The 27,369-nt window shown below is 46.0% G+C and overlaps 1 protein-coding gene across 5 annotated transcripts in view; it reads right to left on the bottom strand.

Annotated features, from left to right (window-relative positions):
- Window positions 1-32: 32 nt before the first annotated feature.
- wwp2 (WW domain containing E3 ubiquitin protein ligase 2) overlaps window positions 33-27,369 on the bottom strand; it is a 43,702-nt gene continuing 16,365 nt past the window's right edge. For 3 of the 5 annotated variants that reach the window (XM_053426329.1, XM_053426330.1, XM_053426331.1), the window contains exons 6-24: window positions 22,577-22,655; window positions 20,483-20,646; window positions 19,907-20,129; window positions 19,670-19,759; window positions 15,628-15,802; window positions 10,377-10,434; window positions 8,799-8,880; window positions 7,329-7,457; window positions 6,270-6,348; window positions 5,892-5,963; window positions 5,521-5,609; window positions 3,721-3,880; window positions 2,424-2,557; window positions 2,206-2,346; window positions 1,982-2,102; window positions 1,615-1,719; window positions 1,437-1,533; window positions 1,148-1,220; window positions 33-776 (exon numbers count right to left, since the gene is read on the bottom strand). In XM_053426329.1, the coding sequence (XP_053282304.1) occupies window positions 677-776; window positions 1,148-1,220; window positions 1,437-1,533; window positions 1,615-1,719; window positions 1,982-2,102; window positions 2,206-2,346; window positions 2,424-2,557; window positions 3,721-3,880; window positions 5,521-5,609; window positions 5,892-5,963; window positions 6,270-6,348; window positions 7,329-7,457; window positions 8,799-8,880; window positions 10,377-10,434; window positions 15,628-15,802; window positions 19,670-19,759; window positions 19,907-20,129; window positions 20,483-20,646; window positions 22,577-22,655 (2,171 nt within the window). In that variant the 3' untranslated portion in view covers window positions 33-676. Of the gene's footprint in view, window positions 777-1,147; window positions 1,221-1,436; window positions 1,534-1,614; window positions 1,720-1,981; window positions 2,103-2,205; window positions 2,347-2,423; window positions 2,558-3,720; window positions 3,881-5,520; window positions 5,610-5,891; window positions 5,964-6,269; window positions 6,349-7,328; window positions 7,458-8,798; window positions 8,881-10,376; window positions 10,435-10,645; window positions 10,930-15,627; window positions 15,803-19,669; window positions 19,760-19,906; window positions 20,130-20,482; window positions 20,647-22,576; window positions 22,656-27,369 lie in introns of those variants that run through there. The other 2 variants (XM_053426332.1, XM_053426334.1) reach the window with 2 other exon arrangements.

A 27,369-nucleotide genomic window follows, 5' to 3' on the forward strand; every position in this document is an offset into this window, starting at 1 on the left:
ATAAGCTGAATAAAGAACAAACTCAAGATGACTTAAGATTCAAATCTCATTTATTTTAGTTATATACAGGAGAAAAACGCTTAATTTCACAATGAACAGGAAAAAATTAAAAATAAAATCACGTCTCGTCTGTGTTCACAGAGGTTCCTGGTTCACACGTGCACTCTGCTCCTCTCGTGCGCTTCCTCATTAACATGTTAAAAAACGTATTTCTCTCAGGTCGATATGTTTAATCTGTGAAGCTGCTGAGAATCAAACTCGCTGCTGCGTTTCCAAGAGGAGATGAAGAGTGAGACTCCGTCCACTACACTTCTCTGTGTGCCCCCACACACACACACACACACACACACACACACACACACACACACACACACACACACACACACACACACACACACACACACACACACACACACACACACACACACACACACACACACACACACACACACACACACACTTATATGCATATGTACACTGGCATTAACTTGAGCAGTTACACACACTTTTCCTCCACGGTCTCCATCATCAGCTCCGTCTCCATCCCATGGTCGTCCCCCAGGGGGCGCCAGGTGTCAGGTGATTTCTCAGCTCTGAGTTTAACAAATGCAAAATAATAAGAACAAAAATCCTCCATTGAATGGACGGCTCTTCCTCAGTCGTGTGAGTCTCCTCGTCACTCCTGTCCGAAGCCCTCGGTCTCCTCGATGGCGAACAGCAGTTTCTCTCTCAGCTGCTCCAGGCTCCTGTACGGCGGCAGGTCCAGACGGTTGAAGCTGAGAGGAGGAGACGCCACGTTAGTCTGTGTAGATTCATTATTAACAAAGATCCTCGGATGTTCAGCTACATCTGAATTAACTTCAGATCCAGAAACGTCCTCGTCTAAAAGCTCATTTATGTGTTTATGTACTTTGGAAGGTGTTTGTAAAAAGCAGTATATTAAAATGTGTGGATGAGAAGAGGAAAAGGTCTTTAAAACAGTTTTGTGAACAGGATGTTACAAGCCACATAGTGAAATAAATAAAAATATACATTAATGATAAGTCTTTGAAAACAACTTTTCTTTGTGTCCTTCATGTGAAACCACTTCTAAGTTAAGGTTTGTGGAGGCGTCACGTGACCCAGGTCTTCCTCAGCAGCTGCTCACCATGTGTGGCTTCTTGGAAGCCAGGTCTCCTTCCCCACCTTGTCTATGCAGAACTTCTGGGGACCGTTACTTCCTGCAGAGAAGAAGAAATCCATTCGTCAAATATCAGTGGGATTTGCATTTTAATAATAATCATCTCTATCAAATTCTTGAATTTTTTCAAAAATCAACATTAACACTTTGCTGGAACACAAATGTCTGTTTTATGCACGGATTCGTCACAAATTGTGTGTGTGTGTGTGTGTGTGTGTGTGTGTGTGTGTGTGTGTGTGTGTGTGTGTGTGGTCACCTATGAGCTCAGCGAAGCCTCCGACGGGCAGCCGACAGGTTCCTGTTACGAACTGAAGCAGACGGATTCTCTTCTCGTTGTCCATGTCTTTCACCACCTGCAGGAACAACACACTCAGTACTCAGGTCGACAACACACCCGGCACTGTGTGGGGTCAGAACCACAGAGCGCCCCCTACCTGCCAGAACCAGTTGATCTGCTTGCTGTTCTTGGTGTAATGTCTGTAGATGGTGTTCCTCTGCCAGTCGGACAAGTCGATCTCCTGCATCCCACAAAGCATCAGCTGCAACACACAAAGTCCAGGGAGTCAAACTGAGTTCTGAACCAGACAAGTCAGAAAAAGCACCACACGGGAATTAAAGATGGCCGACATGTCCCCTAAAGTGAAGCCACAACATTTCAATCGCCCCCTGGTGGCAGGCTGCAGTTTAGGTCAGAGGCTTCACAGTTGCACAGCGGGAGGAAGCGGAGACGCGTCGTCCATCTTAAAGGAATCAAGGAGAAAACAGCCCCCCCCCCCCCCCCCCCCCCCCACTCCTCCTCACCTCCAGCTCCTTCTCGTCAAAGTAGCGGAGCCACTCCAGAGGAACCACCTCGTTGAAGCCGTCCAGGAAAGCTTTGGTCTGCTCCTCCACGCCGCGGGTGAACCTCCAGTCTGTCAGCAGGCTGCGGGGGGGGGGGGGGGGGGGGAGAGAGAGAGAGAGTGGTTGTTGATGAAGCTGCATCTCGGCCACTTCCCTTCTTCATCTCTCTGCTCTGATTAACGTACCTGATGTACTCCTCCTTGTTCTCCTCCGTGACCAGCTCGTTCTCTCCGTCGTCCTTCAGCTGGTGAGTGGACACCTTCCCCAGGATCTCCATGTCCTGAGCGAAGTACAGCTCCACCCCACACTCCTCCAGGTTGTTCTCTCTGGACACAGGAACACCAGTTCAAGCACCAGAACTCCCAGTAAGATCACATGTCCGGTTCTGTTGTGTGTTACTTACTTGACCCACATGATGGAGTTAAAGAACTCAGGGTCTATGGACTCCAGGTCCTTGAGTGTTGGTTTCTTATCCAACATTCGCTTATAGAAGGGCAGCGTGAAGCCGGTGTCGATAAACTTCCCGTGGTACAAAGCCTGGAAAACACAACAGACACACACACAGAGATGGCGTCAGGTCACTAATCCTGATGATACGACAAGAAGACACAAAACTCACAACTCCAGGAAGATGTGTGAAGGTTCAGGCCTGTTTCTGTCCAGAATCAGGTTGAGGTTGTTCAACGTTGTGTTACGACGAGGATGCATTATGTCAACAAGTGTGTTTGTGTGTTTGTGTGTTAACAGAGAGGAAGAGCGACTCAACCAGACTTAGAAGTTTAATGTACACACACACACACACACACACACACACACACACACACACACACACACACACACACACACACACACACACACACACACACACACACACACACACACACACACACACACACACACACACACACAGAGAGAGAGAGAAAAGGAGAGTGAGCAGTTTGTTTGTTGGCAGAGAAAATAATCTTTATGAGGGAAGTCAGCAAACTGCAGTTTGTGTTAAATATAGTCGCTGGTGGGCGTGGGCCGGGTGCAGCGGTGAGGTCATTGTGTGGGTGAGGGGCGGGGGGGCAGATGGAGGATCGGGTGGAGGGCGTTTCTACGAGCACGTCATGTAGTGAAGGTTCTAAAGACACAGAGAACTGTAAACTACTGAACTGTACACGAGTTAAAACTTGTAAAAAAACTACAACACACAGACGTTACAGAGTAAATAGAGAATTAAAGGACATAAGTAGAGTTAAAGGAACAATAACTGATCTAAGACCTACCTAAATATATTTAAGACCTAATATCGTGTGATATTTAAATGTATAAGAGATTTTTTAAGGCCTAAAACTCTGATTATTGAATTTGACGCCTTTTAGGACGTTTTAAAGACCCTGAATATTGTTCTGTATTTTGTTTATTTAGTGTTAAACTAATATTGACCTGGAATCATGTTGAAATAAACCTAAATAAATAATTATTGGCAGCATCCCTGGTTCTAATCCCCCTGGAGTCTCTGTCATAAAAAGATCAAATCAAAAAAGAAGCTGACAGACGAACTCCTCTGACGACATGTTGATGATGTTGATTTGTGTTAATACTGTTAAACGTTGTCAAGCTCTAATGTTCAGGAAACACAGATTGAAAAAGTAAAAGCATCAGAACACAGACGGTGAACCGTGGAGCCTGATTGGCCGGCTCTGAGTGACGCTCACCATCGCGATGAAGCGCCCGATGAAGCGGAAGTAGGTGAGGTGGTCGGGGTTGATGGAGGACGCCGGGTTGATCTGCAGGCAGTAGTTGTTCTTGCCGGCGTATTCGAACAGGCAGTACATGGGGTTCAGGACCTCGTGGGACAGCAGGAAGAACCACTCCCTGCAGAGCGGGGGGACACGGGACACAGCAGGGACGGACGTTATCACCTCAGAGACAATCCAGTCACACGCTGCTCAAAATAAAACTGACACCTCAACCTGTTTTTCATCAAACACTGGTTGGGCGTGTGGAGTTGGCTTCAAAATAAAACGACACATAAAACACACTTTGTGGCTCAGAGAGACAAACAAAACAACAACATGTAATCCACTGAGCAGGTTATAGAAAATAAAATAAAAACAAAATGACATGAACAGCAGGGAAGTTCACTTTGTGTTGGTTTGATCCAGTTAATGAGAAACGTGATTAAAACACACAACGAGGGATGAGACCTGACGCTCATCTGACATCATCGATTCATAATTACATCAACGTGATGTCAGATTGTGGGAGGAGCGACAGACACACACACACTCCTTCAGACAGGAGGGGGGGGGGGGGGGGGTTGCCTGATGGCTCCGCACCAATAAATAAAGATCTGAGGTGTTCAGGGATCTGTGCCGCGCGGCTTCCAGTGTTGATGCTAAGCTAATTATTAATGTGTATTTAAAATCATGAGAGATTCAAGGGACGCACCGATCTCCTCATCTAACTCTCAACAGGAGTGAAAATCTGCTTTTTCCTGTAGAACTTTTCCTTTCGAGACACTGGTCTGTTAATAAAGTGGTTTTTAAAACAGAAGCTCTGTATAGAGCAGCTCTGGACGGTGGTGGAATATACAGGATATTAACAAATACACAAACATCCTAACAACACGAAGGTGAAACATAAATAACATGAAGGCAACACACAGAACATTGAGGATAAATACAACAGGTTCACAGACGGTGGACAGATGATGTTAGAGAGAATGAGGGCCCGTCACCAGCAGCAGCACCAAGCGCTCTCAAGGCCTTTGCCCCCCCCTAGGGGTGTATGGGAGGGGAGGTATGGACGGACGGACGCAGACACCTCCCAGCATCCCGTCCGTGGTTCTACCCTGTGGTAGAACAGCATGATGTCACCTACCATAGGGTAAAACCACTGACGTGACACTGGAGACAGAGACACAATGCAAAACCAAACAGAAAGATGAGAACACCGCCAACAACAACAACACAAAACTAAATCAACAACACATACACAGAGAGAAAGACCCGGAGCAGAGCAGCCACAGGAGGGGGGGGGATGGGGACGTGTGATGGGAGGACGGGTGGAGGGATTGGGGGGGGGAAGCAAGAGGGGAGGAGGAGGTGTGATTTCAGGAAGCAACATTTAAAGGGTCATGAAGATATTAACATTGCGACCTCTGCTGGCAGCCAGCGAGGATTTCCTCCTCACACACTAATCTGCTCTCAGCCAATAGAAAACCTTCTGAGCTCCTTCAGGTCACAACACTGAAAACTTTAATCCTACATGATAATATATCAGGAATGAAAACCATCACTGGTTTGTTCCACTGGTTTGTTCCACTGGTTTGTTCCACTGGAGACAGAATGAGGGGGAAGCTGCAGCAGAGATCCAGACACAGAAGAATCAAAACATAAAGAAACCAACTCCATCACCAAGAGTAGAAACACATGTAAAACAAAGGAACCAGTTGACACACACAACCCCCCCACACCCACTGTGGGTGCGTTGGTTTTACTCGCTGCTCTCACCTGGCGATGCCTCCGTAGTCCAGCCCCTCCTCCCCCCTCATGATGATGTAGAGGCGACGGCGAAGGTCGTACGGCTTCACGTTCATAATCTGAGGACAGACATTTGATCACAGACGTTTCAAACACGAGAGATGAATCATTATCTGGGTTTTACTGTAATGAAAGGAATTATTATCTTTCTTTTTCCTCCAATTTAGGTTTTCGAATTCAAATTTAATAGAGACAAAGTTGCTCTTGCGTATGGGCGTGGCTAAATGGTTTTGACCCCTCCCCCTCCCGCCTCCTATTATTTTTTAATATGGCTGGTCCTTGTGATTCTTGACCTGAGTGTTGTGTTGTGTTGTGTTGTGTTGTGTTGTGTTGTGTCTCACCTGCTGAAACGAGTCTTCAAACAGCGTCTGTCTGGACACGGAGATCTTCACGTGGCTCGGCAGCGCGTTGGACTGAACACAGAGAAACAGGAAGTGAGTGAGATTCAAACTGAATGAGTGAGACGTGAACACATGAATTCACAGTGATCGATATCAGCTTCACATCGTTTCTCTATTATTTGAGGAGACATCTTGAAAAAGGTGATTCTCAGAACATAAGACCGATCAAAGTGTTGAGCTACTTTATCGTTAAAGGGAAAATAAAATAACAATTAATGTACAAATTCTGGTGAGACACACACATCAGGGTGTGTGTGTGTGTGTGTGTGTGCATAGGGAAAGCTCTATTGCGGCTCCTGACTCCACATCAACACTCACATGGCACAGGAAACGGAACTGATGGTATTTCCACCTGAAGCTGCGGTCGTAGGCGCCGGGTGAACCGCCCTGCCGAGATCTACACACACACAACCACACACAGACACACACACACACACATACACAGACAGACACGCACACACACAAGAGAGAGAAAAGCAAAATGAATGGGTAATCACGGTTTAATAAATTGATCATTAACATAAAACTAACTGAAGCCTCAGTGTCGTCACTGATCTGCTGATGAACTGAGGCTGAGGTGAAGAAAGAGAGAGTGAAACGAGGGAGAGAAGAAGAAGAGGAGGAGGAGGAGGAGGAGGAGGAGGAGGAGGAGGAGGAGGAGGAGGAAGAGGAGGCGGTCTCTAATGTGTTGGGTTTGAGCTGCCAGGCACATCTTGGTTTGGGTTAGGAAATGGAGACCGCAACAGCAGAGTGCTAGCTGCGGACACGGACACACACTCACACACACACACACACACACACACAGACACACACACACTTGCAGGATTCAGTGAAGACTCTTTCAGGAGTTCGCCATAACCACCGGCCTAAAAATACATTCTAGTATCAGCATGAAAAGCAGCAGGCAGACGTACACGCACACAAACGCACACACACAGACACACTACAGCGGATCTGTTGCCACATATCTGCACATTCTCCAGACTTTGTGGGGAGATTTGAAACTTCGAGGTATGGCAGACTTCCACAGACTGAGGGGAAGTGTGTGTGTGTGTGTGTGTGTGTGTGTGTGTGTCTGTTAGCTTGAACTTGTTGCTGTGATAAATATGTTTCTTTGATTATTGTTAAATATCTGCAGCATTGAAGCTGAAACACTTAAAATCAGAAAATGGACAGAACATGGTCTCAGTGAAGGAGCTCGATTCAGAGGCTGAAGGTGGAGGGAGGAAACTGTTGAACAAAGTGAAGTGAATGTTCATCGGGCTTCTGGCAAATTCACTGAGCAATTAGAAAATATAAAGATTCGGTTTATGTTGCTGATAACTTCCTGAGGATTTAAGAAGAAGGTTTTGGAGGAAGGGCTGAGAGAATATTTACCCTGCCTCAAACCCGGGTCGGGGATCTTTAAAGGTGGTGCTGCGCAAGTTGTGGTCCACAAAATATCGGACTCCCTCGGCGGTGTACTTCATCTCCCAGCCCGGGGGCAGGGGGTGCTCCTTGATCATCCTGAAACAGGGAGAGGGCAGTGAGCACGGCCCCAGCCGAGGGGGCCCCGTCCTGGGAATTAAAGTAACACACGTCCCCAAACAGCCCGTGGATCTGAAGAAAGCCCGGGACATCGGAACTGAACCTGGCTTCTCGTTAGGGGCCGGAGCTTTATTCTGAAGAGCAGTGACTCACAGAAATATTGTTCATGTGGCCATGATATCATCAATAAGCTTGTGCCTCGTATGTATTTAAATTACAATTAAACAAAGCAGGTTTTCAAAATTTTTTATAAAAACCCAGATGTCATTTCAGGTGTTTCCTGAATCCCCCAAAATCTCCATTTGCCTCTGAAAGTTTTATTTCTATTTTATCCTCTGATCTAATTCTCCTCAGTCCTGAAATGTTTAAATCCTGATTCAAAAGTGTGAATCGCTTTCTAACTGTGTTTCATTTATTATTAAATTATTAACTTAATGCTTTGTATTGTTGCTTTTACATTTTCTTTTGAGAAGTACAGAATATTTTAAACTCTTGGTCCAATTTTTGTTTTTCTTTCAATATTTCCAGAAAGGACATCGTTAGCATGTTGCTAAAGGCTCGATGGAGGATCACATAGAAAGTATTGATAATTAAATGCTTCACGCTGGCATAAAAATTTAATTTACAGCCAATATAAATGAATATTTTTTCTTCTAGTCTTAAAGAATAATGGAAACTCGTTCAGAACATCAGGAGGTGATGAAGAACCTCCTCGTGTTCTTCGCTCTGTGATGTTAACAGATGAGGAGTAAACTGGAGCTGGCGACCTCACGTTTAAAACACAACCCTGAAGTGTGTGTGATACAACAGAGAGAACTCAGCTTCAACTGAGGTGATGGGAAAGAAGGACATGAAATATGGGAATGTCTGAATAATGATCATCGAGTAAACGACGGATTAGAATCAACTGCTCCGACTGTTCTGAGAGAAACGAGACGACCACACGAGTGGAAGTTAAATCCGATTTCCCTCAGTCACCTTTTTGTTTTTTTAAGCTCTGACATAATTTCTTTATTTTTCCTGGACTGCGTCACAGAATCTGCTTTTATTTCTTACTTTGGGAAAGTGACGCTTTAAATCCCACAATGCACCTGGGTTCCTGATGAGCAGGAAAAGTCACCTATAGGATTCTGCAGGTCTGGTGTCATAATGACCATGTATGGTGATTATGTCCTCTTGTGCACGAGCAAACACTGAAAGCAATGGACCACCTCACAAGCAGGCTCATGCACACACACGCACACGCACACACACAAACACACACAAACACACACACACACACACACACACGTTAACACGCCTGCTGGCTCAGTGACTCACCCTTGGGTCCGCGGGTCGTCCCACTGCGTCGTCCGGGTGTTGTGGTTGACAAAGTAAATTCGGCCATTATCCTGACGCTTCTCTGCAAACACAAAGAGAAACAACACAAATAAAGTTATCGGGTGAAGTGAGAGGATTCTTCTAAACACTCCACGATGAACAGGGAGGTCACCTGAGTGTGGAGGAGAGAAACTCACACCAGCGTGACAGAAAACCAGCGAGTGTGTGTGATATTTCACTGCAGCTCGATCCAAATACCTCCCTGGGGTAAAGCTAAGTGTGTGTCTGTGTGTGTGTGTGTGTGTGTGTGTGTGTGTGTGTGTGTGTGTGTGTGTGTGTGTGTGTGTGTGTGTGTGGCGAAGGAAACAAACAAATGGAACAGAAATGAGAAGGAGTCAAGATTTCATTTTCGAAAAAGCAACAAATAGTTGAAAGTGAGTTGGAAATAGAATTAAATTGTATAAAAATGTGTTTTAAGCTTGTGTGTGTGTGTGTGTGTACTTTAGGCCCGTGGTCTAGAGAGCGAGAGAGAGAGAGAGAGAGAGAGGCTGGGGCCCCCGTCCTCCTCCCTCTGTCGCTCTGACATCTTGTTCTCATTAACAGGAGTGTGTGGAGGGCCCAGAAACAGTAGTGCTCACATTGCAGCTCTTACTTTCTTTCTCTCCACCCCCACTTTGCTACCCACCCTGTCACCCCCCCCCCCCCCCGGTTTCTTTAATTTGCCACTGTCTCTTTTTTCTTCTCCTCCATCTTTCCCTCTTTTCTCCCATCTCTCCCTCTTCTTGAATCTGAGCCCGAGCAACAACAAAAAAAGAGAGGAAGAGAGAAAAGCGAGGGAAGCGACCGCAGATGAAGAAATGAGACGGAGCGCCAGAGGAGCCGATCCCAGCCAGAGATATAATTGAGGTTTTCGGTCTTGAGGTACCGCAACATGTTGAAAAGGCATCATGGGCCGAGAGCGAGGGATGTGATGGAGGGATGGAGTTTGTGAAAAGACGCCGCCAGACGCACTCGTTTGTGAATGAATGTGTGTGACACGGTTCTGAGTGGATCCTCTTACATTACTCATTTGGGAAGATGCTGAATGATGAAACGTCCCATCAATAACGTGGCCTCTGTAATTTGTGGACTTTAGAGTAAAGGGAGCTGGTACAGTGATGGATTGGTACAAACCCAGTGATGTTTTATCCAGATTTTCTACATCAGAATGATACTCAAGACATAAATCAATCAATTAGTAGCGGATCTGCTCTCTGAGGAACTGTCCCCAGGAAATAACAGAAAACCACAGAAGCAGCATTGTTTTTAATTTTGGGATTAAGGGTTAATATCGTCCTAGAAATGTGCACAAACAACCTCAGTGTGTCCCGGCAGGAATCAAAAACACATTTTCACTGTAGCTGGGCTCAAAGATCAAGAACCCATTGTTCATATACGAGCTGGGACTGAAGAATCCTGCCGTGACTGAGCCGCATGAGTTCAGCTCCAGCAGGTAGGGGGGGGGGGGTTCAGACGGACAGAGGAGAGACCTCGGCTCCATCGCTCACAGTTCACATTGAGATGTTCGGTTCAACTCACCCCATCCAGGAGGCAGCCCGCCCAGAGGGTCATTCTCCACCGGGGCGCCCTGCGGCTGCTGAGGAAACACAGGGAGACAAAGCAGATCCGGGTGAGACACCTTTCTGTCTCTGGCTCTTCATCCTCGTCTTCGATGTGCGGCGATGAGCAGAGGAAGGAAAAGATCGGGAACAAAAAAAATAAAGTACTCCCCCCCCCCACAAAAAAAAGTGTGGAAAGGAGCGAAAAACGTTGAAGTTGCAGATGAGAGGGAAAAAAGTTAAACTCACTCAGTTGATGTTTCCCAAGTTCTGGAGATCAACTCTGATGCTCTCTCGCTAACTCAGGAAATCAGGACGATACCTGAGGGTAAGTCAGGCGGGGTGAAGCAAGAGAGTGTGTGTGTGTGTGTGTGTGTGTGTGTGTGTGTGCGTAAGTGTCAAGGGCAGACAGGGTGGGGGGGTGGCTCCTCTCTGCTGCAGCAGTAAGGGGCAACTGAGGGATCTGGCTGTGCAGCAGCTCGTATGCCTTCCAAAAACTACACGCTCGGGAGGAGGATAAAACAACAACGCTGTTCCAATGAGCTCACTGGCTGGATGCAAGCCCCACCCCCCCGAACCCCTCGTCTTCCCGCTCACCTCCTCAAACACGACGCACCTCCTCCCCAGCTCCTCCACCCTGGCACCCCTCCCAACCCAACCCCGAGGTCCTCCTCTCTTCTAGAGCGGCTGTGAAAGTAGGCAGGGAAGTGCGAAGTCTGAGGGAACTGAGGGAACATTCATGCTTGTTCCAGACTGGACACCGAGCCGCCCCACCCGCCCCACCCACCCCACCCACCCCCTCATCCGCCGCCCCAGCCCACCTCGGGCCTGACAAAAGGCACCTTTATTCACCCTGGGTCTGGAAACCACTGTAGGGTTTACTCAGCCTGCAGTCATACACGTGTGTGTGTGTGTGTGCGGAAAGTTTGTCTGTGGCAAACAGTCAGTCAGTGTGTACCTCCTTATGTTGGAATACACCACACACACACACACACACACACACACACACACGAATGCATTAGCCTGAGTGGAAAAGTAGCTGAAAAGACGCTTGTCAAGAATTAGAGGCTGAAAAACAAATGTTTATAAAACATTTTGTTTCTGTGTCACAAACAACCTGAGCCTCTAAAGATAACACGTCACCGGGTTACAGGTGGTGTTCAGCTGCAGTTACAGGTAAATAAATAAATAATAAAAAAATTAAATAAATGTTGGTACAATGAGGTAATAAAAAAACTTTTCCAAATGAAAGCTGGTCGACACACAAAGCGTTTTATTGTTTCCTGGGAATCATCGACTGGGTTTCAACTGGACGCAGCGTTTCCCAAACAGAAAAGAGCGGTGCCCATTTAAAGGACTCTGTCATGGAAACTGTGAGGGAGCCGCCATGGAAAGGACTGGATCCGCTAGAGGAGGCAGAGCGGGCGCATAACAGGGTTAAAGGGTGTGTGTGTGTTTGTGTGTGTTTGTGTTACTGTGTGTCGCTCCCATCGACAGCCAATCTTTGCCCCCGCACCCCACCCTTTTGGGTTTTCTGTGACTAAAAAAGGTAAAAGGAGAATATAATGATATAAAGACATGATGACTTCATCCTGGCTCGGACCATTCAGCTCCTCGGCAGCTTCCAGACAGAGCGAGGCCAGAGGGGGGGAGAGAGAGAGAGAGAGAGAGAGAGAGAGAGAGAGAGAGAGAGAGAGAGAGAGAAAACAAGGGAGGGAGAGGACGAGAGGGAAAAGCAGCGTGTTGGCAGAGACGTGTGAAATAAAGGTTGGGTGTTATGGATCTGGGAGGAATACACTGTATAGACCCGTTTCTAGAGCAGGCACCTTGGGGGAAAATGGTGATTCCATTGCGTCGCCAGATGTCACGGAAAATAAATGACTATATTTAGAAAAACTGTAAACTTTGAGCTTTTCTGTCATAAAAGACGAGTCAACACTCGAGCAGAAGATGCACAAGGAGAGAAAGTGAAAAACAGGAGTGGAGGAAGAGTGGAGGAAGAGTGGAGGAAGAGTGGAGGTCACCGAGTTCGAGTCCTTCTGAGAGAATCTGTTTGAAATGTATTCAAACGTTTATATTCATCATCAAAACGATTGATTGATAGTTGTCTGTACATCCACATGTAAATTACAAACAGGAGAGAATATATATAAAATCTGTGCAGAAGAAAATCCTCTGCTCACACAATCCGACAGATTCACTAGTGATTAACTTTTTATTTCCATTCCTCGTAAAATAAAGTGAAGAAAACGTCAGAGCAGTTTACACAAGTTATGTTCATTGTCCATTCATGAAAATAAAACCACTTAGGAAAGCGCTTTATGAAAATATGAGCAGTCACGGGCCGTGTGTAAACTCCAGTGAGCGTGTTGAAGTGAGTTTCTGTTCATGTGAGGAAACACAGGACTGATTCAGGTGCTGATGTTAAGGCTCCTTGTTCCAGTGAGAATGGAAAGAAAGTCGGGGGAGGGTTGTAAAAAAAATCAAATAAAAACGATCTCCGTCCAACATACATGAAAACCTGTGTACACTACGTCATGTGGTGTAAACAGTGAGATGATTCTCTAGTTGCTTGAGTCGTCTTCAGAACAACAGGAAGTGATGTAATAACTCCACAGCGGAGATCAGAGTGAAGTGTGATGTCTCCATTTCTGTTCATCCAGAGTAAAACACAACCCAACGTTTTTTAACTAAAACAAAACCAGCAGCGACTCCAGAGGCTGAAAACTCAGAGCTGTGTCTGAGTATCTGAAGTGAAGCGGGTGTGGTCAGAAGGAGGTGGAGGATGAGGAGTGTTCACAACTTGCAAAAGTTTGTAGAAATACAAAGAAATACACTTTAATGTGTTGCACGAAAGAGTGGTGATTGTGTAGAGAAAGAACGGTGAGGTCAGAGGTGAGGGAGGGGAGAGGAGGACTGGTGGAGGTGAGAGGAGGCGGGAGAAGGGTGAGGGACGGAGGGAGGGTGAGGGGCAGCTGCGGAAACAGCAGTTAATGACTCAGAGGCCGTTCTCTCTCTCTGGGGTCCCTGCAACTACTCTGAACACACACACACACAAACACACAACCAGCTCAAGGTGTGCATGTGCTCCCAGTTAGGGTCAGATAAGAAGTGAACTGTGGGCAGAGGTTAGAGTTACATGAACTGGTCATGGTTAAGGTTTGAGTTTGGCGGGACCCTTGACCCTCTTTGGTAGTCATGTGCTACAGAGAAGAAATGTGGCACCTGAACGCAACATTACAGCCCAGAGAAAACACACACAACACACAACACAACACAAACACTCTCTCTAAAGGAAACACATTTGTAAGGGCAGGACACGATGAGAATTCCTGGTTGTGTTGTGATCATTGTTGTGATCATTATTGTGATGCTACGTCCAGATGCAGTGAGTGTCTGTGGGACAGCAGGTACAAGTTGTTGTGTCCACAGTTAAACTAAAAGCTGTGTGTCCTTGTTCACACACACTGGGGCCAGAAATAGTCCCTGCTATCAGCAGCATGGGCATTCCAAGACTGAGCAGTGCACTATCAGCTCGGAGGGCAGACCTGCCTGTTGGCTTTTCTCACACACACTGACGGAGGAAGAGGAGGAAGAGGAGGAAGAGGAGGAAGAGGAGGAAGAGGAGGAGGTTCCAGCTTGAGTGACACGAAAGCCTGAATTAAACCTGGCGCTGCTGATAGAAGTGATTTAACAAGACGTCTCAGTCGTGTTCTTTAAAGGCTCTAATACGTCGTGCAATACTCAGAATCACCACTAGGTGCTCGTTTGCTTTGTTCCCAAATGTCTGCTTCTGAGTTACGGTGTTAAATTATTCCGAGTCATTCCACGTTCCATCCCTCACCTGTGGTCATGACGTCTGGGTCGTGACTTAAAGGATGAGATCATGGATACAAGTCACCACAAAGAGGCTATATGGTCTTTAAGAGACAGGGTGTCCACGGCAGGCGTCCACCTGTCCTGCTGGGAGGGACAGGTTAGACCCAGAGCTCTCTGGGAACATCTTGATTAACCTGCTTCCTCGACCTGAGACCAGATGAGCAGAGGGAACTGAAGGGAACTGGAGGGAACTGGACAGATCGAGTTCAGAACTCTAAAAGTACTGAGTAGCTGAAGTTTCTCTGCTGAATGGAAGCATTACCAGATCTTCAGTTACAGTAATAACTTTGGTATTTCAATAAATAGAGCAAACGTAGTAATCACATCACCACTGACTGAATGAAACACCTGCCAAGAGCTACTGTAAACGCCAGAGGACAATAAATCAGAGAGTCACCGACCTCAACAACCTTGTTAACGGTTTATTTTAACTGGTTTTGATGGATTTCACAAAGGAGGTTTGTTTCTCTGCTGCTTGAAGGTTTAACTGCCCAGATGTTAGACACAGGTCAGTGTTCAAAGTTACACAACTTACAAAGAGGGTGTGCAGAGGGGGAGACAGAGATACTGCACGGTCTGACTTCACCTGCAACTAAAACAAGCGCCCCTACTTTCTCCCTCGACCAATGACAATGCGGCGTTACACCACATGACGTAGACGAGCAAACTGCAGTGGAAGACGGTGAGTGAGAGAAACAAAACAAAGAAATGGGTGGATATGAAAGAAGGATGGAGTGAAATCACAAACACTCAGAAGCACAAGAAACACACAAACAGCCACAGTGAGACACACAAAGAAACGTTACAGGAGAAGAACTTTCACATAAAGTGCATGAGAAGTGACCCAGTGGTGGACAGGGTGCGGGGAGGGGGGGGGGGGGGGGGGGTTAAAGCTGGTTTTACTAATGGTTCATTGAGAAGCTCTGTGGTTTACTGTCTGGCTGCTGTCTGACCTTGGCTGCTTCACTGAGGACGAGCAGGTGCTGGAGAGGGAAACTCTACAAACACAGTTTCAGATCACATCTGTTATCCCCCCCCCCCCCCCCCCCGCCGTCCTCCGACTGTTCGATACCGAGTGACCTGTGATGCGTTCAGCGCCGGACTCACTCACAACGTGTGGCGAGTGTTCTCAGAGCAAATGTAAACAAAGTAAATAGAGTTCTGAACTGAACTCGTCACTGTAGATTTTGAAAAGCTTAATTTCGTGAATGAGCAAAGTTGATAAGTTGATGAAGAATAATATTTCTGGGGCAGAATCGTCCTTTAAGTAAAATAACTGATGCACGTTACCTTTGTCTAGATGATGTTTGATCATCTCATGTGTATCAACGTGCTGGGAGGCACTGGTTTACCTGGTAGAGGAAGCGCTGGCTGAACTGGTGCATGGCGCCCTGCAGCTGGCTGCGCTGGCTCTGCCACTGCTGGTAGTTGCGCACCGACTCGGCCGTGGGCCTCTGCCATGTGGTGGTTCTGGTGTTGTGGTCCACGTAGTAGAATCGGCCCTGCTGGTCCACCCGCTTCTCCCAACTGCAGGGGGGGGGGGGGGTAAAGGGAAAGAGGTGGTGGCTTTCAACAACATCTTTATTAAGCACATCCAGCTTGTGGGTGGCTGTGCTAAACCTGTAACTGCAGCTGATTTATAGAAACAAGGAAAAAGAAACAAAGACAAGAAAAAGAAAGAACCGTGAGAGAAGGGAAACAGAGAGTGGGAAGGAGGGAAAGAGAAGGGAGGGGAGACGTGAAGACATGGGGGGGGGTATAGAGAGGGAGAGGAGGAAACGAGAGATGATGCTGCTAAGATGGTTAAAGCAAACAATTCCTGATAAAAACCCAAGTTACACTTTTATTCTTTGTGAAGATGAGTGCAGTGTTGTGTGTGTGATCTGCAGCGTTGTGTGTGTGATCTGCAGCATTGTGTGTGTGATCTGCAGCGTTGTGTGTGTGATCTGCAGCGTTGTGTGTGTGTGTGATCTGCAGTGTTGTGTGTGTGATCTGCAGCGTTGTGTGTGTGATCTGCACTGACACACAACGAGGAATCAGCTTCTCTGTGTCCTCGTCCATTCAGGTGGAAATCTGTCTTCATGTTGGGAAGTGACTCTCGATGATGCAAAATTAAAATAAACACACTGTTCTCATCAAATACATTAAAACTAAAGTACCAAGCTTGTTTTGAAAATGTAAAGTAAAAGTAAAATAAAGTACAGATACCTAAACAATCTACCTGAGTCAAGTAACAAAGTATTTGTTCCAAGTTACTTTCACTGGTTTGACCTCAGACGGGTTCATTCACTTTAAGATGAACTCAGTTACGATGAAGGAAACAATAAAAGAGTTCTGCAGTGTGTGTGTGTGTGTGTGTGTGTGTGTTTTCTACTGTTCCCCCGAGACAGGGGGTCTGGACTCGGACTTAGATACAGAGGGTCCACTGACACCGTTAAACACACAGAGACACACACAAAGAGGTCACACATTCAGCCGAGGTCCACACAGAAAGATCAGTTCCCTGGACTCGATGATGTTCTGCTGCTATTCTCATGTGTCTGACTTCAGAGCTGCAGAATTTAGACGAGAAAACAGCTTCGACTTCCGGAGGCAAACAGGCACACACACACACACACACACACACACACGCGCACACACACACACATACACACACGCACGCATGGTCGACACCATATCCAGAAACTACAGTTAACTAGAAAAGCTGATGTAAGGATGTTAGTCGTAAGGATTCTTGTCGTGTTCTGAAGTGAAAACCACTTTTCTCTTGTAGTCAGAAGTCCGACTCTGATTCGGGACAGACCCCAGGAGGTGGTCGGTGTCAGTGTCTTGCTCAGGGACACTACAGCAGAACACAGGGAGTTATTTGGTTGAGGGATCGTCTCTCTGACCACTATGCTTCTGAGCTTCCTTTAAGAGGCAGGAAAGACACGGCTCCCTCTCTGATATTAGTGCTAGCTAGTTATTTACTGGAGCCAGGGAAAGTCCCAGAGGCCACCGCGGCCCGTCTGAGAGCCTCTACTTAGTTCTGCTATCTGACTTAGACTCTTTGTACCAGTCGTGTCATTAACCATCTCCTCCACGTTTCTCTCTGAACTCGAACTCTGCAGTCTCCTCACATGAACTGTCAGGATTAACAACGTACAGTTAGTCCTCACTTTCCTTATCGGCCGTCAGCATTCATACAACGCCTCCCGACAAATCAGACTACAAGTCACATTCACACACGTACACACAGCGCCTCTAGGACCAGAGGAGCTGGGGATCAAACCCCCGAGCTCCTGATTGGAGGACGACCCGCTCGGAGCCAACGTACGTGCAGAACGAAGTTTATTTCCTAATGCAACAGTCGACCACATGAGTGAGTCTCGGCTTCTCCTGGATCAGTTCCGTTGTTTCTTCCTCGCCAGTGGCAGGAGGCGGAGTCTAATGATACCAGCCTGCTCTGATTGGATCAGTGGATCAGTTCCCCCCTTGTTATTAATTAATTTCTTCAAAACAATGTGAACATGTGACGCAATGCTTTGTGGAAAAGTTAATATTTGCCTGAAAATAAAGGTTCTTAAGTACAGTGACTAATATTCATTGTCGGTATCAAACATAAACTGGTCCCATGTGGAATATATCCAGTCAACAGGTCGGGGGGGACGCTGCTCGGATCAACAGAGTATTGATCAGAGTTTTGATTAAGTTGTTTTCTTTTTGATTTGCTCTGTGGCTTTTAAAAAAAGAACTAAAAAAAGAACAGTTGAGTAAAATGGGAGCCATGTTTTGAAAACCAGCGCAGAATATAAACAATATAACATTGTGGTTGACAGTTGACATGTGATGCTGACAAGAAGGGATTCATGTAAACAGAGCATCAGACTTGATTAGAACAGCCCTGGTTCTGTTGAACTGAGGGAAAGTGTGTTATGAAGTCGTCAGAGCTTGTGTTACAAACAGTGTGTATGATAAAGAAGTGTGTGTTTTCCTCCAGTCTGGCTCAGGGTGGAATCCTTTACTTCAGTTTCCAAACCCAGATTGCTTAACTGCCCCCAAACTCTGAACAGTTCCTGGTGTGTACTCTGGAGTGCTAGCTGCATTAGCCTGCTAATTGGTCCTGTGAAGGGCCACCGGCGGCCAGGCAGCCCCATGTGAACATGTGGCTCTGAGAAAGGACTTTTGTTCTCTGGGCCCCTTCGCTCTCGTTGCTTGTTCGGAAAAACTGAGCTGGGGGTTGGAGGTTGGAGAGGCGGGGCCGACCTTTCCCTAAAAACAACCTCTCTCTCTCTTTCTCTCTCTCACAACGAGACAAACAATAAATAAGTGTGCAAGTAAACAATGTCATAAAAGGGCGGGACTCATCATGATGCATCAAACCAGAGGGAGATAAGTGCTCCCATTACCAATCACAACTTATATTATATATAAATATAAACTGAGAACAAATTACACTTTGATAATCGACTGGAGTTGAGCGTCATGATTCTGGACCCGTTTCTATCCTTAATGTGCAAATGTCCACTGGTGTAAACACTTTAACATCCAGTCCCACCAGCGGTTAATCAGCTCTGATGAACTCTGACGCTGGACCTGGCGTCTGAGCAGCTCTGACCTCTGAGGGAGTCCAAAGTGGAAGAAGCTGTTGAAGCTTATTAGCTGTGTTGCAGCATCTCACTTGATTCAACCTCCTCGGTCGGATTGTCAACCGCACAAAGGAGAAACTGTTTGCAGACAGTTATGAGACAATCCTACAAATATGTCTTCAGAATGAACCGTGTGAACTTTTTCTTTTGTAAACCATTTTTTTCATAACTACATTATCGCGAGTGTTAGGAAGTGTGAATGAACCGGGGTAAACGATGTGAAGGTTATGCTGAATTTATGAATAGATGACCTCATCAGGTTTTTACAAATCAATCAGTGTGTGATTCTTTGGACGCTGCTCGGGAAGACACCTCCATTTTTCCATTTGTAGCTGGAATCACCTCCTTGTGGTCGTTTGCATCAACCAACCAGAAAAGCTGCAGCCTGAACCTTGTCTTCCACATCCAGATGACGTCACTGTGACCTTTGACCTCTGACCACTGAAATCTTATCAGTCGTTCTTTGAGCCCAAGTGACAACTGGCTTAAAATCAAAGAATTACTCTAAAGGCAAACTTGAGACATCATGTTTAAAAGACCAAGAACATGTTTTGAACCACAATCATAATCAGTTAATCCTCGAGTCTGAGTAGCACATAACCCGTCATGTTGTGTATCCCGAGCAGGAAGCTGTGATTGGTTGTTGCCGCTATGACGAGGGCGGCAGAACCAAGATTCAGACACACAAACCATCAGTGTTAACACAACGTGCGAGTGCTCAGTAACTTGGACACAGAAACACATGTGAGAAGGTTTGTGGACGCACCCCGGTGGCAGCGGTCTCTCCCAGGTTGTGGTCTTGGTGTTGTGGTCGACGTAGTAAACTCTGCCATGAGGCAACACCCTCTGCTCCCAGCTGAACACACACACGTGACACAGAGAGGAACAATCCACGTCACAAAACAGATTTCACTCATTTATAATCACAGAATCATGTTCTTCTGCTTTATGATTTGCTTGAATATGAATATTAGTGTGAGTGTTATACTTCAGAGGCTCTTACCCTGCCGGGAGTGATTCTGACGTGGGCTCCGTCGTGCTGGTGCCTCCGGCCGGCTCCGTGCTGCCGGGGGGGGCGTTGGGGCCGGGCTCGGCCTGGTTGGCCGGGCCCAACGCGTCCTGACCGGGGGGAGAGCTGCTGTCGCTGCTCGGAGCCGGTGATCGACCTGATGGAGAGGGCGGAGGAGGCGTGTGACGGGCCACGCCCACCTGACTGTTCTCTTTGTCTGAGGAAAGACGCAGAAGAAGAAACACGGACGTCAAACCATCGACTCGGTGTCACAGCGTTAACTGCAAAGACAAAACGAACCAGGGTCTAAGAAGCTGAGGAGGAGTTTCTACTTTTATAACTTCTGAGTAATTTTCTAAACCACTGACATGTGACTGAGAAACAGAACCCAGCTGGCTGCTGAACACCGTCACCTCCTGATGAGCTGTAGAAACACTCAGCTTTGTGAGCGGAGACTGTTTCTGCAGCACAGATTACAATCAGCAGCTTCTGTCTCATCAGAATCACAAACAGATCCGAGTTGGTTTAAACACGTTTATTAAAGTCTGGCGGTCTGTGTGCGTCGGATACCTGATCCATTTCCTGGGCTTCCGAGACACTTGGAGGAGCGGTGGTGAGCCGACGAGCCCGGCCCGGGGATCTGCTCCTCAGTCAGCTCCCCGTTAGTCAGAGAGCCCCCCCTGGAGGACCCCGGGGAGCCAGTCTGAGAACCCCCCACTGAGAGTCTGTTGCTCCTGCGAATGTAGAGAGACACACAAAGAGAATGAGATGTGGAGCAGATGAGGCGACAGAGAGAAAGAAAAGGAGAGGAGGAGGAGGTTAGAACCCCGACTTTTTAAATCAGTCGGACAACTTCATTAGACGAAGTAATTGATCACAGCCACGTCACAGTTTAAAAGAAAAACAGAAAAAGCAGATGCACAACACAAGGGAAGGAAAGTTTTACGAGTATGAAAACGACAGAAATCACATTTTAACATCAGTGGTAGATTTTGCACTGACAAGTATATCAACGCGTTAATGCCAAACACAAAATGTAGCTGTGCTTTTCCGACAAGAGCTTTTATAAATACAAAGATAAACACGCCGCCCCCCCCCCCCCCCCCCCCGCCCCCCAGGACGGAGGAATGCTGAGGCCGAGTTCAGACGAGCGTCGACAGAACGACCACAACCAGTCGAGCTCCTTGTTACTTCCACCACAATAAGGAGAAGCAGCGGGAGAGTGTGTGTTTACAAAGTGTGTAACCTGGCGAGAGGGTTTGTGTGTTTGTGTGCGGACAGGGCTCCTCATCAGCGGAGAACAACAGGAGGAGGTGATGTGTTCGCACACAGCTGGATGCAGATGTTGACTGTTCTCCATGACACTGGTGGTTTGGGCTCCGGGCTTCTCTGTGTTTAATGCCCTCCTGCAACGTTTAGAGGGAAATACCATCTGACCCCATGCACCCCCGCCACAAGGCTTTGAAACGCAGCCCGCTCTACTATTTATTATCCATTCTAGGCAGTGAGCGCGGCGCCCCCCCCCCCTCCTGAAACCACATACTGGGGGGGAATAACATGCTGGCAGTCTGCATAAGTGCTTCAATCGCCTGCTCTGCCACAGACTTCCTTCACTTCATTCTTTTCTTTCTTCTATTTATTTTGATTACCATTATGCCGCGGGTTTTATCATTTTTTCATACAATCGCTTTGCAGCCAGTGTTTGAGAAAAGAGTTACGCAAGTTTACAGTTGTGCTATATTTCTTTCTGTTTTACCACAATGTCTGGAAAGATCTGAAACCAGCAGCTTGATGAACTTCTCTCCATTTAGAAGCTTCAAAGTTTGATTTCCAGTTTGTTTAGGTTTGAGATGAAAGTCATGATGAACTCGCTTTAATCTGTTTAAAGCCTCTGTTCCACGTCTCACCAGCCTAAATATATATATATATATTTATATATTTCCAGAAATGAATGTATGATTGTCTGTCTGTTGGCCGTTGTTACAATATCGTGGTCACAAAAATGGGATCGGAATGGATGGAAAACCAGAAAACATAATGTTTAATTATTTGTGTCCTTAGTACAGAGACATTGAAATGTGTTAAAACATTCATTCCCTTCATTATTATAGATTAAATCTGAAATAACTCGTGTTATGATGAATAAACAGAAAGTGAAGCAGAAGTAATTTCTGAAACCACTTTATAATTTGTTGTTCATTTATGGAATAATCCCAAAACATCATGAGCATGAATGTCAATGTGAACAAGCAGAGAGTTGTTACTCCTGCAGGAGTTTCTCCTCACCGCCGCCAGAGCTCCTCCTTTTTCTTCAGCTTGTTCTACACAACTCAACTCACTGTCTGCTGCAGACATATCACCAGTGTAATTCACTTACATATGAGCCTTTATACAAGAAGCCAAGCCCACTTCCTCCTTCAGTCAGTCGGTATGAAAACGTTACTCGTTCAACCTTTCCTCCCGTGAACAACTTTCCACGAGCTGCAGCGAGTGCAGATCTACTTCTGACAGGTTCCTGCACCCGGCGGATTTAATGTGCACACAGATGAACGTGGGCAAAGTGAAGCTTTACCAAAAAACACTCAACACAAATCTTTTTTCTCAGTAGCATCGAGGGGATCAGTGTGTGTGTGTCTGTGTGTGTCTGTGTGTGTGTGTGTGTACCTGGTGTTAGAGCCAGCAGCATTGGGCGTCTCCTCGCTCTGGGTTCTCCTCAGGTTGGGTCGGTCTGACTGAAGCATCTCTGCAAAGACAACGTTACATCATTGATCAGAGGGTTTTCATATATAAATAAATATATATAAATAGTCTGAGATGACTGATGTGAGAGGAAGGAAAAAGAGACCAAGTGAACATGTGTGCCAAATTTGAGAGGAAGCTGCATGACCCCAAAATTCAAATCACCTTTGATCCAAGTTTGTACTCGTTCTGGGTATTTAACAGAAAATGTAGCGTAACTGACATTTATGACCTCTTTCCGACTTAATCCTGCTATGTTGGTTAATTCAGTTAATTCTTTCTAAACTGCCTGAAATCACCAAATGTTGGGTTTCCTCTACGTTCATTTTGTGGGGTCAGATCATGATTTGAAGAGATTCCCTCACGGTGTTGAGATATCACGTTCATAAGGATGTGGTGGAGAGACGGACGACCTCAAACTTCATACATGCAGCCGGATGTCACCGGCTTGATATGAGAAGAAATTAAAAAATGCTCATTATGAGATTTAGACCACTTCATATTTAATCCCTTTTTTTTTTAACTCAAGAAGAATAAAATCCATTTACGCCTGAAACATGTGAGGTGTTTGTGTGTGTGTGTGTGTGTTTTTGTGTGTGACTATACGTTGAGTCCTGACACCACAGGCCTATAATGTGCTTTTCATTAAAACTCACTTTCTCCCTCGCACACACAAAAGCAGCCGCTTCCTGTAGCAGGACAAACACACCAGACACACAACAGCCTCAACCAGTGTCCATGTTTACACACATATATTCTGCCATCTGAAGTAAAGCAAACAGGTAACCTCTCACTGACTCACCCCCCCCCACCCCCCCACTCTATGAAAGAGCTTCTTGTGGCCAGACCCCGACGGACATACCGAAAAATAAATAGTGGTCTTGAGGAGAAACCATTTTGTCATTGCCTGAGTCCATCCCCCCCCCTTCTCGCTTAATGGCCCAAGTCTAATTACTGGTGTGGGGTGTGGGGCGTGTGTGTGCGTGTGTGTGTGTGTGTGTGGGGGGAGAGGGGGGATGTGGGGTGTGTGTTCAAAATGGAATAGAAAACAAAAAACACCTGGAATATAAAAACACTTATCTACACTCTAACACGACCGAGCACGTTTCACTTCAGCAGCTGTGGTGAACGGATCAGAACCGTGAGGTCACGTGAGTAACCACAGTTCTCTGATCAGAACACTAATCTGACACTGTGGTGAAACTCAGAATAACTCATCAATTACTAATTCAGTATTAAAGTTATTATTTAGCAAATTAAAATGTACCAGTATGGATCTGGCCCACGTGTCCCATGTGGCGTCAAACCGTCAACCCATCAGGTCGCCACAGTTTGAAGGATTTCTCAACACAACCCGCTCTTTGATTCAGCAGTAACACACTGTCCCCTGTTCACACGGTCATGCAGTCAACACGTCTTTGGCACATGCAGCCAGTTAATGTACAGATTCTAGCAGAACACGTCTCAGTGTCTGTGCACCAGTGTTCTGAAGGCTTCAGCTCCTGGACTGGACGTTATTCACACAGTAAGTGAAGTGTGTACACAAGCACACAACATCTACACAGTTTCAATACTACCGAGTTGAAATGTTTCTGCTCTGGCTTCTGTTTCCCCCCCAGATCATTAATACAAGGGTTTGTTTATAAAAGCCCAGTGTGTGTGTGTGTGTGCACGAGTGTGTGTGTGTGCCACGAGTGTGTGTGTGTGCCACGAGTGTGTGTGTGCGTGCAGGTCAGAAATGTAGGCAGGGGAAATTTGTTAAAAATATATATATATCTACAAGAGGTGCGTTCAGAGCAGGAAAACAGAGCAGCTACACACCAGCCGAAGGTAACACACTCCAACCTTTATACACTTTGTATATTCAGGCAACACACATGTGCCTGCACACACACAGACACACAGTAATAACACATACACAAACAAACAAAACTCAAAACAGTCAAAGACAAGTGCTTTAACTTGAAACCCTGTTTTACGAGGGCACACTTACTTCTCCTCCCCCCCGAAAAAAACACACACGCAACCACACACAACTTTTGTAATCGCTGCCCCTACGAGCCAGGAGAGGAAACCCCCCCCCCCCCTGCTACCATGCAGGCTGCTTCAGGATCACAGGAGACGATTGTACTGCAGAGCTGCAAGCAATGAGACTCAATTATGCAATTCTCTGAAGCAAATTAGACAAAAGCCCCCCTGATGTGTGTGATTATGTATGTGTGTCTGTGTGTCTGTGTGTGTGGCGTTTTAGAAAAGGCCTTATTAAATGGGGGAGGTAGAGGTTTATGCATTGAATTTAACCACACACCTGCACACACGTCAGAATTCATCTCATCCCTCATCAGGCTCTGATCCTGGGTTTACGTTTCAGGAAATGTGCTCATTCGATTTCTCTTCAGGGATCAGACACAAGCAGCAGGTATCAACCCAGCTGTCACTCAGAGGGTTGAGATCTTCTGAGTTGAACTCAGCTGTCACTCAGAGGGTTGAGATCTTCTGAGTTCAACCCAGCTGTCACTCAGAGGATTGAGATCTTCTGAGTTCAACCCAGCTGTCACTCAGAGGATTGAGATCTTCTGAGTTGAACCCAGCTGTCACTCAGAGGGTTGAGATCTTCTGAGTTGAACCCAGCTGTCACTCAGAGGATTGAGATCTTCTGAGTTCAACCCAGCTGTCACTCAGAGGGTTGAGATCTTCTGAGTTGAACCCAGCTGTCACTCAGAGGATTGAGATCTTCTGAGTTGAACCCAGCTGTCACTCAGAGGGTTGAGATCTTCTGTGTTGAAGCCTCAGTTTTGACATCTTGGTTCTTTGAAACCAGATGTAACCAAACTTGGAGGAGCAGGGGGTGGAGCCTGAATGAGCGATCGATGCACCCATTGGACGGTACTAGCTGTCAATCACACTGTGGTATACACCCCCCAACACATCTGCTGCTTTATGGTCTGTTTGACTCTAAATGATCATAATTCACTAAATGAACATCAGCTGTTTGAAGAAGACTTGAAACTAGAGACTGAGACAGAAACTCCTGAATGTTTCCTTCTATAGAAACTACCAGAGGAGTCGCCCCCTGCTGGTCATTACACAGAAGACAGACTTCAGGCACTTTTGCAATGGTTCCTGCTCCTGGAGTCTTCCTCTCCCACATTTTTTTAAAACAGTCCAAGGCCTGGACATGTGAACAAAGAAAAGAGAATCTCAGATCACAAATCGAGTGCGATCAGGTGGTGATAAAATTCAAATGGTATTCCAGCTAATTTGAATAAACAAACCGTGTTCATGACCATAATTGTGCAATAATAAACAGCTTTAGAGCACGTATGTGTGTAGTTTCAGCAAAGTCTGGGTTTCACGGTCTCGCCAAGAACAACATGTCAAGAATATTGTTAAAGTAACTGAAAAGGAGCAGAACATATTGCCAATGTACAGCTGGAGTATTTCTTCCAGATCAGTGTCACCAGCTTGTTTTCATCAGCCCTCGACACTGACATCAGAGAATCTGCATCTTCTGCTTTCAGGCCCGACGCTAACATCTTACCTTCCTTTGTGGTTTGGAAACATAGAGTAGGTTTCTTTCTAACAAATATACAGTTATTACACTGCTCTTAAAACCAGAGCCAGGTCCATGCTGTGCAACACACACACACACACACACAGGGCTTTTCATAGAGCGCTGCACAGAGCCCACAGTGTGTTCTGCTGAATGAACACAGCAGTGAGGGCCAAGGCCTGCCACAGCACGCACTGGATAAATGTGTGTCTTTGTGACGGCTCAGATGTGATGAAGGTTAAGAGGATGTGTTATGAGTCGTTGAATGTGTGTGTTTGTTTGTGAATGCTGTTACAACACATGTCCTCACAGGGACAGCAAGATGAGAAGGAAGGGGACCAGTCTGTAAGTCCTCAGGAGGTGAGTTTAGGTTTTCTGTAGATTTAAGTTAAAATAGGAAACAGAGGTTTTAACTTATTGTCTAATTGATATCAGTGTTTTCGGGTCGTGGTCACAGTGTCGCTGGTGAGTCTGCAAACGTCTTAACGTAACATTTATCATTCGATGGATAAATTAATATCAGGAAGAAATATGTATATTTTACTGGTTCCCAATCTGTGTTGGAATTTCAATCTGAGTGGTTGCAACATTATTTTATTAATAGGACACAAATATAATGTTTTGTTCAACAAATGAGACGTTTGTTTGATGAAATATGAAAAGTTTAACCTGCTTAAATCCACTGACTCCCCCCACGCTCATAAACATCAGTCCTCTAAGCCTGATTGTTTTTTAATCAAGATCAATGAATAATTTTCAATGAAAGAATTCCAATCTCACAATGTTAAAGACGGTGATAACAAAAATCCTGGATCTGCACCAAACTGTCAGGATTTCTTCCCGGCACCACATCCCTCCACCAGATCTCGTGTTAACCCATTCACCAGTTTTACATAATCCTGCCGATGTACAGATAAAGAAACAAAGAAGAAACATAATGGGCTTGGCCGACATACTAAGTCATAAAATAAAAAGAAATTGGGGAAAACAGTTGGACATTAATTAGGGCCCGAGCACTGACACGCACTGACAAACGTGAGGCCCTATTGAAATTGTAAGGCTTAATATTATTCAGGCAATAAAATGGGCTTCAATGTGCCCAAAAATCTTCAAAAGTTTGCATTAAATTAGAAAGTGGTGAAATTTACGTATTCTGGGTGTTTGG

The sequence above is a fragment of the Pleuronectes platessa genome, chromosome 7, assembly GCF_947347685.1.
Source record: "Pleuronectes platessa chromosome 7, fPlePla1.1, whole genome shotgun sequence".
NCBI lineage: Eukaryota > Metazoa > Chordata > Actinopteri > Pleuronectiformes > Pleuronectidae > Pleuronectes > Pleuronectes platessa.